Below are 12705 nucleotides of genomic sequence, written 5' to 3' on the forward strand. Positions count from 1 at the left end.
GGTAGAGCTCTGAATCAAGCTGAGTTGGAAAATGTTCCAAATGCTCATGATTTTCTATCGTAGTAAACAAGTCAGAGAGTGCCCCAGTTGTGAGAACTGGACCATCTCATCACTCATATCTAATTATAGGAGTGATTGCAATCAAATAATTAGGGATGCACGGATTACTTCTTGAATAAATTTTTATTTCTTGGCCTTAGTAAAAGAAAAACAAAGATTTTAACAGATTCTATCTCCAAGATTACTAGATAAATTTTATTTTGTTTTTTGAAGAATGTTCTCATAGTAGAGCAATTAATTATTTTTTAGAGACATCTTTTAATTAGTAATAGAATCCAGGGCCTGGTATTCTGAGATGTAGGCGCTTGTGTCCAGGAAAAATATGCCAATCATAACATAATTCGCTGCAAATAAAAATGAGATCTTACAAATTGTTTTAGAAATCTGTCATTCCTATGGTGCAAATAATCCCAGACATAATGAAGCGGACTTGGTAAAATCAGCAGCCCTTTTCACTTCACTCTGTATCTACTCTATTTTTACGACAGCTTTTGGTTTAATTTAATACATTATTGTAGAAGAAAGGGTCCATTAAACAGCTACAGAAGAGTGAGAATCATGCCCCTTTTAGGTTTTGTTTTTTTTTTTTTTGAAGTGAAGCATTCAACAGTAGAGTCCTTTAAAAATGGTATTCAAATGATTTTTAATTACTACAAAGGCATTGAGATGTTAATACACTTTCTATAAAAGAGAGGGCTACTATTCTACTCATCCTTTCCTGCCACGAATTTCAACTCTAAGAAAATTATTTCTTTTGATCCACTCTGATAGCATGTAATAAGAGAACAATAAAACATATGGCTCAATTACCACCACTTCTCATCCAGCAAGAATTAATGAATATCAAATTATTATTAATTGTTTTTTCTGGCTTCCTCTCCAAAGGACAGTGATTACACATTGCTGTGTTTTGTTAAGTATTTAGTGTTTAACACTTTGTAGACCAGTGTCTAACAGGAACAGATGCTTAAAATCATTATATGAAAGAATCATTCTTTACATTTAGCAACACTTAGAAAATAACATGATTATCTTTTTGGTCTCCTTAGTTTGTCAGTTTTTTTATAACTGCCTTAAACTCCCTTAGAATCTCACCCTCTCTCAATGTTCCATATGCTTTCCTTAGAGAAGCAGTTCCTATGTGCATATAAAATAATTTATAAGTGTGATGTCTCAATTTTAATAATAATAATTTCATACGAGATTACTGACTTTTCAATTCCTTAAGAAAAAGCTCTTTAAAAACCAATGTTATGGCTTGAGCAGACAAAAAATTAAGTAGCATAGCACAGAATATAATAAATTATGATCACTATAATTGACAATATCAATGTCATTGAGTACTATTTATAGATGACGCACAAGAAGATTCTGTGTAACTGACCGTTTTATTTTTATAAGCCATCTGTAAATATAAAGTGCTATGTAGTAGGAATAGGTATAGCATGCTAAAGAACATGTCTTTGTAGTCCATTACCATTATTTCTCATAGATCATCTACAAATCCAAATTTTGAAAAGAAAGTGTAACAAATTATAATATGTAAACTATACATGCCATGTGATTTTTACCCATTGCCAATAAATGCATGTGTTTATATTTATAAAACATGTTCTATAAAACTTATATCTGTAATAAACTAAAGGATGACAGCAACATTAAATTGTTTAGATATCCTATCTAGTTCCACATGCTTAACAAACACAGATTCAGGTATGATTCTAAAGATCAAACAAAACTTGCTTTATAATCTGAGAGTTTTGGAGCAGAAAGTGACCTCACCTCAGAAATCATTTTGTCCATTTCCCCTCATGTTACAGATAATAGCACCAAAATCTGAATAGTTTAAGTGATTTTCTGAGGTCCATACACCTTTATATACTAACATCTTTCTGCCAGACTTTATCTTTCTGCCAAAATTTCTGTCAACATTTCTTCTGCACATAAGAAATGTACATATCTTGTTTCCTTGACAGTTTTGTCAAGATGTCAGTAACATCTGTAGATCCAAATCCCTAGGGAAACAAAGATGAGAAATTGGGAATCTTGGTCTCTAATGGAAATTGTGATGCACAGCCTAATACTGAGCAGAGATGGACCTGGTCAAGGCTGACAATGCTCACTGCCATCAGAAACATCCTTCCTTTGATGTTGGTAGCTAGACCACTTTAATTTTTTGTCTCTAAATCTAACCAGATACCAGATGGTTCCCTTTATGTATGTGACCTTAGTATAAGCAATTATTTATGCAATAGCAGAGTTGTTATACAAAGAGTCAGTCATTGGTGTAAAAGCTTTTTTAGATTACATGTTCTTATAATAAAAATTTTAATTCTTCAGTGAATACTTTCCTCTTGATTTTCATGTGCCAGAATTACTGAATCCACTTGGCTGAAAAATGTAAAGAAAATAAGTTATATATACAAATTCAGTACAAAAATAAGCTTATAACTAAAGTTTTAAAAATAATTATTCATCAGTGAGGGTGGGGGTGGACTAAGCAATGTACTTTTACCACCTACTGAATTCATCACTGCGGCAAGGCTTTTGGTCATACTGTGAATATGAAGCACTGATGCCCTGTGTTCATATTTATGACATGCTTGAGAGTCATGTCTTGATACCTTACATGTACTATAAAAGTACACACAGACAGGGAGGAAGACACAAAGACATCTGAGTGTTTTGGTAACCACATCTCCTAAACCATTTCATGGACTCTTGGGACTGAAAGTTTTAGAGCTGCCACCACGCATATCAAGGCCCCCTGATGTAACACTGGATCCTGATAAGGCTGTTCAATGAGGAAGAAAAAGGAATATGAGAATGGTTGGAATATGAGAAAATAGAAAGCCAAGTATGAATATAATTAGCTTTGTTCTTGTCATCTATTCTGCAGCCTGATGGAACGTGGGTTTCTGAATATTTTTCAGAGCATTTTCCAGCTGTAGTCTCCAAGCACCTCATCAATATCACACATTTGTCATTAAATTCCATATTTTGGATCCCATGTAACAACCGCAGATGTTCTTTTCCATTCGCCACCAGCAGGAAACTTTCCCTTTATACACCATTAACTTTAAAGTTTCCATTTAAAATTAACATTAAAAGGTGTTTAGTTTAATAACCAAATTAAATTATAAAAGTATATTCCAGTGCAAATGTAAAAGGTCATTCACAGAAATGCACTTTAATTCTAACAATGATCTGAGCAAAGAAGATATATTTTTGTTTGCAAAAAATGGAAAATTTCCTACAATAAATGACCTACGCTTATTTGTATCTATGCCTGGTCTCATATCAGAAGAAAACATAAATTTTGACTTATTTTACACCATAAATGGAATGCTACCATTGTATCTGCAGCTGAATTTTTAATATAATTAATAAAATACTTTCCATTTTTGAAATATTTCAACAGTATCTAATGCTCATTAATGTTAGTGATAGTTTCTCACAGAGCTCAACACTTACCTACAACTTTAGAGTAGCAAGATTCACAATGTATTGTCTGTTTATAAATCCAAATACTGTCACCTGCTTGTAGGTTTTCCAAAGGTTGTTTGCATATTTCACACTAAAGGAAAGGTATGTATAAAGTTTACATTAGATACAAAGTTTAGATTCTTGGTTAACAGGATTAAAAAAAGAACCTTTTACTTTATTCCGTATCATCCTTTATAGCAACACTCTGATGAAGAGAACCATGAGAGAAAGTAAGAGTATACTTGTCTGATCCACACACCAAACTTTCCAAACAAATTCTCTCATAAATCCCTCTACTATGAAGGTGTGCATTTCAGGGCATACCTACTACTGAAGTTTCTAAGTTACTCACAATAGAGTAGATCAATATTTTCAAAAATTGGTCATGCCAAAGACAAGATCACTGTTGGATACTGCAAATAAGAACACTAAGTGTATTTATTGTTTGCTTACTAATGGAGAGCTATGCTGTCCTGATATAGTGTCATTGAGCAAAACAAACTTCTGACTCCAGACACAATTTAGGGGGAAATTTGTTTCAAGTTATGCTGGTTAAAGAGGCAAGAAAGGTTTAACATCTACCTTACACCTGTGCTCACTGGAGCAAGTCTACTGCCAACCGGCTGGCTTTCAAGTTCATCGACGCAAATTGTCATAGGTCAGTTAGACATGTTTAAGCCAATTCAGGTAATTCTCTATAATTATGGCTATAGAGTAATCTGTCTTTTCTTAGGAGTGTAGGGATATTTTTATTCTCAATAGTATTTTATGATTAAAATGACAATGGAAATAAATCATCTAAAATATAACAAAATGGAAATTATTCCTATTGACCAAAGGCAATAATCAGGAGAATTTTCTTCTTTAAAAAGTTTTGTGCATGATAATTTAAAATAAAGAGCCTTAGACTAATTTTTGTTCCACTGAATAAATTTGAATAACTTCAAGGAAATTTTACTGCATTATAATGAAATAATTATGAAATTTTCATGTCTTACTTTATATAGAATTCTATATTTGATGGCCTAAATTTGGATTTTGTTGCCTCAAAATGAGGCATTGAATTTGTTGTTACTTTGTGTCATTGCCTGAAGCTAATTGAAAGAGAAGCAATCAAATGTCAAAGTATTGGGCTGGCCAAAAAGTTCATAACATCTTATTGGAAAACCCAAACAGACTTTTTTGGCCAGCCTAGTATTACATCTACCTGACTGAATCAGATAATTTTCATCAATCATAGAATCTATCAGCACTAGAAAGGACCCATAGATTCAGGCTGTGGTTCTCAAACTGGCTGCCTGTCAGATCTATCTAAAGTGAAAGTGAAGTCGCTCAGTGGTATCGGACTCTTTGCGACCCCATGGACTATAGCCTACCAGGCTCCTCTGTCCATGGGATTTTCCAGGCAAGGGTACTGGAGTGGGGTGCCATTTCTTTCTCCAGGGGATCTTCCTGACCCAGGGATCGAACCCCAGTCTCCCACATTGTAGGCAGATGCTTTACCATCTGAGCTACGAGGGAATCCCAAAAGAATTTTATGAAGGAGGAGAAGGAAGTGAAAGTCACTCAGTCATGTCTGATTCTTTGCAATCCCATGGACTATACAATCCATGGAATTCTCCAGACTGGAATACTGGAGTGGGTAGCTTTTCCCATCTTCAGACGATCTTCCAAACCCAGGGATCGAACCCAGGTCTGCTGCATTGCGGGCGGATTCTTTAACAGCTGAGCCGCCAGGGAAGCTTATTTCACTACTGCTGCTGCTGCTGCTGCTAAGTCGCTTCAGTCGTGTCCAACTCTGTGCGACCCCGGAGACGGCAGCCCACCAGGCTCCCCCGTCCCTGGGATTCTCCAGGCAAGAACACTGGAGTGGGTTGCCATTTCCTTCTCCAGTGCATGAAAGTGAAAAGTGAAAGTGAAGTCGCTCAGTCGTGTCTGACTCAGTGACCCCATGGACTGCAGCCTACCAGGCTCCTCCATCCATGGGATTTTCCAGGCAAGAGTACTGGAGTGGGGTGCCATTGCCTTCTCTGGCTCATTCTACTAAGCCATATTTAATTATAATTAATCATGCTCTCAAAGGCAGACTGAGTTTTAACTATTGTTAAGCCCATCGATCCTAATTTTATGATGTAAGAAGCCAGTAACTTTCTTCTCAAAAATTTCTTTTCCTTTTTGGATTTCATTATATATTTAATGCAATGTGGAGAAGGCAATGGCACCCCACTCCAGTACTCTTGCCTGGAAACTCCCATGGACGGAGGAGCCTGGTGGGCTGCCGTCTCTGGAGTCGCACAGAGTCAGACATGACTGAAGCGACTTAGCAGCAGCAGCAGCAGCAGCATGATTTATGAAAATGCTGCAAAAACTTTTCTAAAGAGAACAAGTGTTTATCTTTTTATAGATTTAAATATGTAGAATAAGAGTTATCAACGTGTCAGTAATCAACTCTAAGCCTAAAGTCAAGAGAGTAATTATAAACCTTGGAGTTTCAGGCTGAGAAGTCAAAAAAATATTTAAACAGTGCATTATTAATGTGCATGACAGTGTTTCTGAAAGTTTTAACTTCATCTCATATATTCCATTAGATAATTATTTTTATTCTAGTCATTTTGCAATTTTGTATGAGGATTAAATGCAAGAAACATAGCCATACCTTGAAGCAAGTCGAATGGCAGCAAATTTGTAATTCATCTAAAATCATCTTGGTTTCTGTGCCCAAGGGTTTTCGACAGTAAGTGCACATGTCTCTCTCAATGACAGACCTATAGAGATGTAAGCAGTTAAAAATAAATTTGTCATCATGAAGAAGACAGATGTATTCCCCATAAAGTCATATGGCAATAACATGTTAATTTTACTGATACTTCAGTAAACTGTGTAAAAATCATGGAAAGTTGAGGACTTACTTATCCTAGTAATAGACTGGATTCTTCTAGTTATTTCAGAATGATATCAAAGAATTAACATAAAAGACAGTTTCAAATCATTAATTCATTAGCAATCAAAAGTGCATCTGAGCAGGTTAAAGATGTTCACAGTTTCCTAATTGAACTAGGTCATAAGTACCCCCTTGAAGCTAGAAGAGGGTTTTAAATTATTAATGTACATACATCATAGAAAAATTATGTTGAAGATTAATATAAAAATTTAACTCTCAAACATTCAGTAGTACAAAAATAGAAATCCATTCAAGAACATGTTGGTAAATTCACAAATGATGGATACCCTGGACTATAGAGTCCAGAATCACCAAATTCTCCCTTGCTGATTCTCTTGGTGTCATTGCAAGACTCAGAATATTAGGGTGACTTTAGTGACAAAAATTCTTTGCTATTTACTTAGGAAAAATAATGTTCAATAGTAAATAAATGATTAGCAAGCTCTAAAGCCCTCGAGTCACATTAGAGCCTTAATAAAGGGTCAATAACTATGTGATTCTTATCCTTTTGGAAGGTCTTAGACAGTCTTAAATAGCACCTTGGGCAGAGTTTACTAGTCTCAGGGTGTTAGCATAAAAGCCTAAAATTTCCAAAGCACTGGGGTAGTGAAATAAAATAGCTAATACTTATAGTACTAATATGCTTAACCTGTGCAGCACATTTTCCATGCACTTTGCATATATAAACCTGTCTATTCTTCATAACAGCTCTGAGAAGCAGGTTACTCTTATTTTTATCATTATTGTACACAAGAGGAAGCTGAGGCATAGAAGGGTAAGTAATGCAGCCAGTGAGGGGCAGAGGCAGGATGTGAATGAAAGCAGAGTGGCTACAGAACCCTGGGTTGCCTCTGGGCCTGCCCATTGACTGGGCTCACTAGATGATAAGAAACTGGTTATGCCCAGAAACCACGATCAATCCTATCATCAGGACCAGGACTCGAAGCAGAGAGGAGGGAAAGAGGATGGGAGGAGGGGGTAAGAGAAGCTCCTCTCTCCACGGAATTCTCCAGACGAGAATCCTGGAGTGGGTAGCCATTCCCTTCTCCAGGGATCTTCCTGAGGCAGGAATTGAACCCTGGTCTCCCACACTGCAGGCAGATTCCTTACCAACTGAGTCACTGGGAAGCCCATACATATGTACACACACGCTTAAATTTCCCATTTAGACTGTAAACTCTTCAAGAGTTTACAGGCACTCTCTGGCATCCTTGCATTCCAGAGACACTGAGAGAGGAAATGGGAATATAAAGAAGAGCGAGAAGGTCTTCTTCAGGGAGAAGTTGCTTTCCACTAAGGTAGCCACGTGGCTGGATGATCACCATGTATTATGGACTTGTGAAGAGTTAGGAGAGCACAGCCAGATGAACAGCTAATCTCTGGGGTGAAGTAGGAAAGGCTTGTCAGCATAAATGCCAGGTGAGTTAAAGCTTGAAGGTGAAGGAGCTCTCAAGGGGAGGTGGGGAGGGGCATGATGGAAGGGTTCTAAGCAGAGTGAACAGGACGTGTCAAGGTGAGACACAATGAGGGTGGCTGGAGTGGTTGAACTTTAGTCCCTATTCAGCAGGACAAGGTGCTGAAGGCCCATAAATCCTGTGCAGAGGATTTGGTCTTTATTCTATAAAGCGGTACTGGCCAATTTACTATGTGTGTGAGCTTAGACCACAGCACCTTTAATGCGTTTTCCAATACAATCATTATTATAAGCTTAATATGCAGAAAATGATTTGAAACCACTTAAAGTGACAAAAGTACATATAACGACTTAAAACTCTAATTTATTAAGAATTTAAATTGTGATCATAAACTGAAGCAATGTTTAGTTCTTGGGTACAATTAGGAAGAAAACATACGAAATTTAGTGTTTGCCCTAGTACTGGGTCTCTCAGTCATAAATTTTCATACCCTAATAATTTAATGTGTGTGCATGCTCAGTCAACTCAGTTGTATCTGACTCTTTGTGACCCCATGGACTGTAGCCCACCAGGCTCATCTGTCCATGGGATTTTTCACACAAGAATACTGAAGTGGGTTGCCATTTCCTTCTCCAGGAGATTTGTTTGACTCAGAGATCAAACCCATGTCTCCTGTATCCCTTGCATAGGCAGGCAGATATTTTTATCACTGAGCCACCTGGGAATCTCTTATTTTATATATAGTAGTATATATATATGTCAGTCCCAGCCTCCCAATTTATCCCTTCCCTCCCCCATCCCTTGGTAACTATGAATTTGTTTTCTACATCTGTGACTCTATCTCTATTTTGTGAATAAGTTCATTTGTACCCTTTCTGATTCCCCATATGACAGACACCATATATTTGTCTGTCTCTGACTTAGTTCACTCAGTTGATAACCTATAGGTCCATCCATGTTGCTGCAGATGGCATTATTTTGTTCTTTTTTTATGACTGCATTAATGCTACTGCTGCTACTGCTTCAGTCGTGTCCGACTCTCTGCGACCCCATAGACGGCAGCCCACCAGGCTTTCCCGTCCCTGAGATTTTCCAGGCAAGAACACTGGAGTGGGTTGCCATTTCCTTCTCCAGTGCATGAAAGTGAAAAGGGAAAGTGAAGACGCTCAGTCGTGTCTGACTGTTAGCGACCCCATGGATTGCCACCTACCAGGCTCCTCCGTCATGGGATTCTCCCAGCAAGAGAACTGGAGTGGGTGGCCATTGCTTTCTCCAACTGCATTAATGACTTGACTTTAAATGGGATTGACAGGATTAGATAAGAAGTGTGGGGAAACAGCTAATTTCTCACAATAATCAACAGAAAATGTTACCTGACCGTCAACAGAGAATTGACTTTTGCTCTGGTGACTGAAAAATTTTCAAGGACCACTTGGGGAACAGGAGTGAAATTCTTCATATGAAGAGCAATACTTTAGTGAAGGATGTTTTCCTTCACTTAAGCTAACCGTTAAAATATGAGCCTACCAAACTCTGAATCTGCTGATGCTCTTACTAAGATCATACTGTTAGTCAAAGATCTTTTCAGAGTATTTTGAAAAATCTAGTTCTGCTTTTTTTTTTTTTGCTTATCTAGACAATATTTGTGGTGCTCACGTAGTCACATCAAAGAGCTATGACTTAAAGGCAAGATACTCAGAAGACCCTTGGTAATACAAGATCTCACAAAAGTGATCAAAAGAGGATATAATTTTGATGCCTGGTTCATCTATGTTTCCCTCAGCAAATGGGACATAGGTGTTTTGTTTTGTTTTGTTTTTTCCTGGAGTCATTTATTGAGTATCCATGAGGTGCCAAGGACTGTGTTCCAAGCTGAGGCTGTGCATAAAAATATGTCCTGACCCTCAGTGAGCCTTATTTCAGCACCAGCGATAGAGAAACACCGTCAACAGAATATCCGACATTTGCATTACAGCTGGTTTCCAGTGGCTGGGTTACAACATGAATTATTTATTTTCTTTTTCTCTGCTGGAAGTCTGCAGACTCGTGTCACATGAGTGTCACCTATTTGCCCCACTGAGCATTACATGCTAAAAGAGAGTAATCAAGAGCAAAATTCTGGGGTCAGTTTACTGGCATTAAAGTGATGCTCACTCTAACCCTCCCTCCTGGGCACTGAGCCCATGCTTGGAGTGGGTCGTAGCAGTGCATCCATGCAGCTGTTTGTAAGGTGAGCTGGCTCTAGAAGACCACAAGGAGAGAGGGCTAAGGACACGATCTAGGGATGCAGTGAAGCCTAGAGGCTAATGATGTGGGGGCAATGGGGACCCCAGGGATCACAGCAGAGACACTTGCCTGGGAGCTAGCTGTAAACACAGAAAGCTCTACTGGAACAAAGTACATCAAAATCAGAGAATGACAGCCAGGAAGCCAAGCAACAAACTCCTGGATGCAGAGGTGGTTGTACTTCCTTCCACTCATATAATCAGCAGTAGAACAGTCACTCTCAGGAGGGACATCTTCAAGTTCAATGGACAATAAGAATGCTATATATATATATATATATATATATATATATAAAATACTTGTAATACTTTAGTATATATATAAAACACTTGTAATACTTTAGTATATATATATGTATATATATACTTATAATACCTTAGTGTATATATATATACACTAAAAATATTAAATATATATTATAAGTGAGTACATGTATACATATCTAATAAAAACATATTATTTATAAAAGTAAATATACACATATATATGTAACCCACCAGGCTCCTCAGTCCATGGATTTCTCCAGGCAAAAATTCTGGAGTGGGTTACCATGCCCTCCTCCAAGGGATCTTCCTGACTCAGGGATCGAACCTGGATTTCCTGCATGGGCAGGCAGATTCTTTACCATCTGAGCCACCAAGGAAGCCCAAGAATATATATGTTTATTAATATATGTATGGATATGGGTATATATATACTTGTATGAATGGAAGTACAAATATACTCACCTATCTGAAGTCGAATAAACAGTTTGTATGTATTTTCCAGAGACAGTCTCCTGATATCCATCCTTTGGTGATTTGCTGGAAACAAACACATACGGACATATGAGAACTGGGCTATTTTCCCTAGTGTTGAAGTATTGATATATATTAATACCCCTATGTAGGCAAGGAAGCGTGCATACACACACACACACACTCACTATTGTTATTCTTTGTGATGTTATATGTCAGGACAATGTACTAACCCTTTTTGTTTTTAACCTGGAGAAGTATTGATATGCAAGTTACCTCCAAGGTGACATAAGTTGACATATACGCCCTAAATAAAGAATGGGGCAAGGAGAGCACAGGCACAAGTGTAAGCAGGAAAAGTAGTTATCGTTTTTCATGAAATTTGTCCTTGCACCTCCTTTATTTTTACTAAAAGAAAGCTAACTGTTGTTCTAACATAAAGAATATACACAAAGCATGACTATACTCATTGCAAGCAAATATAGACAGACATCATTCACATAGAGAAATACTCTTGAACTTTTAGGGGAAACTTTGGAAGCTTTTATTTCTACATGAAGACATCCAAGAATTTTTTAGAATAAAGCAAAAAATATTTTAACTTTCAAAAGTCCTCTTTGTTCCTTTTCCGCTCCAGTTTGTAAATGTCATTCGCTCCTGGAGACAAATGAGGAGTGTGTTGCGCTAACCGGCTGGCTGCCTGTAATTGCCTCCCTGGTAAGTATGCTACCTAGGAACATATGAGGACCAGAAGCAATGTGTTCCTATTATTTCATACAGTGAGGCGTAACTCCACATGCCTCACCTGGGATTTTTTAATGAGAAATTTCTCTCTCCCTCCAAACAACCTGCAGGCATTTGCAGTCAGAAAGAGAAACTGCTTTATGGAACACAGAGCCCACAGTGCTAAATGAGTTTGTGCATATTGACTCATGACACGTATACAGACATTCCCATTTTATGGGTCAGAAAATTGAGACTTGAATTGAGACAGGAAATTGAAGTCAAGTGGCTTTGCTGAGGCCACATGGTCAGTAAATGACAAACTCAGATTTGATTCTAAATCACTGTCGATTTTAGGGAGAATTGGATTAAGCAGGAAAATCAAGGTTGAGGTTGCATTTCACAAGGAAATTTATTCTTGGGTTTAAAAAATCCTTTTGAGGGGGAAGGCTGCTCAAATCCGGACACACCTTGAATTTATGGCAGCTCCACACCCACTCCGTACACTGCTCTCTGGTGTCTTTGAACTGGGTGATGATCAACACGTATACAACCTATAGTTCATCCATATTTAAATGCCCCACTGTTACCCTATGCCACAATTAGGCTAATTCTTTTTTATAGACCCTGAAAAACTGAATAACTTGTGAATCCCTGATCTTGGTAGACATTTTCCTCGACATGCATCACATCAGGCAGCAGAGTTTCTGGGCTTGAGCATATCTACTAAAAAGTTATACCCCTTGTTTCAGATTAGAGGTGAACAATAGAAACAATTAAAGTGTGACTCCAAATTAACACAGGAATACTTGTGTGATTTAATAAGGTTCGTTATGGGCATGTATGTTTATTTGACTACTTCCAAATAACTATCCTATGATGTATACATGTGTTATATTAAAATATTATTTAGTTTGTCCTATGACTTTGTATGATTATTTGACAACTACTTAAAAATATGACTTCCCTGTAGCTCAGATGGTAAAGAATCTGCCTGCAACACAGGAGACCTGGGTTTGATCCCTGAGTTGGGAAGATCCTCTGGAGAAGGGAATGG

At 37.6% G+C, this 12705-nt stretch overlaps 1 protein-coding gene across 9 annotated transcripts in view; it reads right to left on the reverse strand.

Moving 5' to 3' along the window:
• SCEL (sciellin) overlaps positions 1430–12705 on the reverse strand; it is a 124403-nt gene continuing 113127 nt past the window's right edge. For all 9 annotated transcript variants that reach the window (XM_018056487.1, XM_018056489.1, XM_018056485.1 and 6 more), the window contains 4 exons: positions 10917–10991; positions 6203–6311; positions 3535–3637; positions 1430–2451 (listed from right to left, as the gene is read on the reverse strand). In XM_018056487.1, coding sequence (XP_017911976.1) covers positions 2435–2451; positions 3535–3637; positions 6203–6311; positions 10917–10991 — 304 coding nt within the window. In that variant the 3' untranslated portion in view covers positions 1430–2434. The remainder of the gene's footprint in view (positions 2452–3534; positions 3638–6202; positions 6312–10916; positions 10992–12705) is intronic.

Source organism: Capra hircus, chromosome 12 (assembly GCF_001704415.2).
Source record: "Capra hircus breed San Clemente chromosome 12, ASM170441v1, whole genome shotgun sequence".
Classification (NCBI taxonomy): Eukaryota; Metazoa; Chordata; class Mammalia; order Artiodactyla; family Bovidae; genus Capra; species Capra hircus.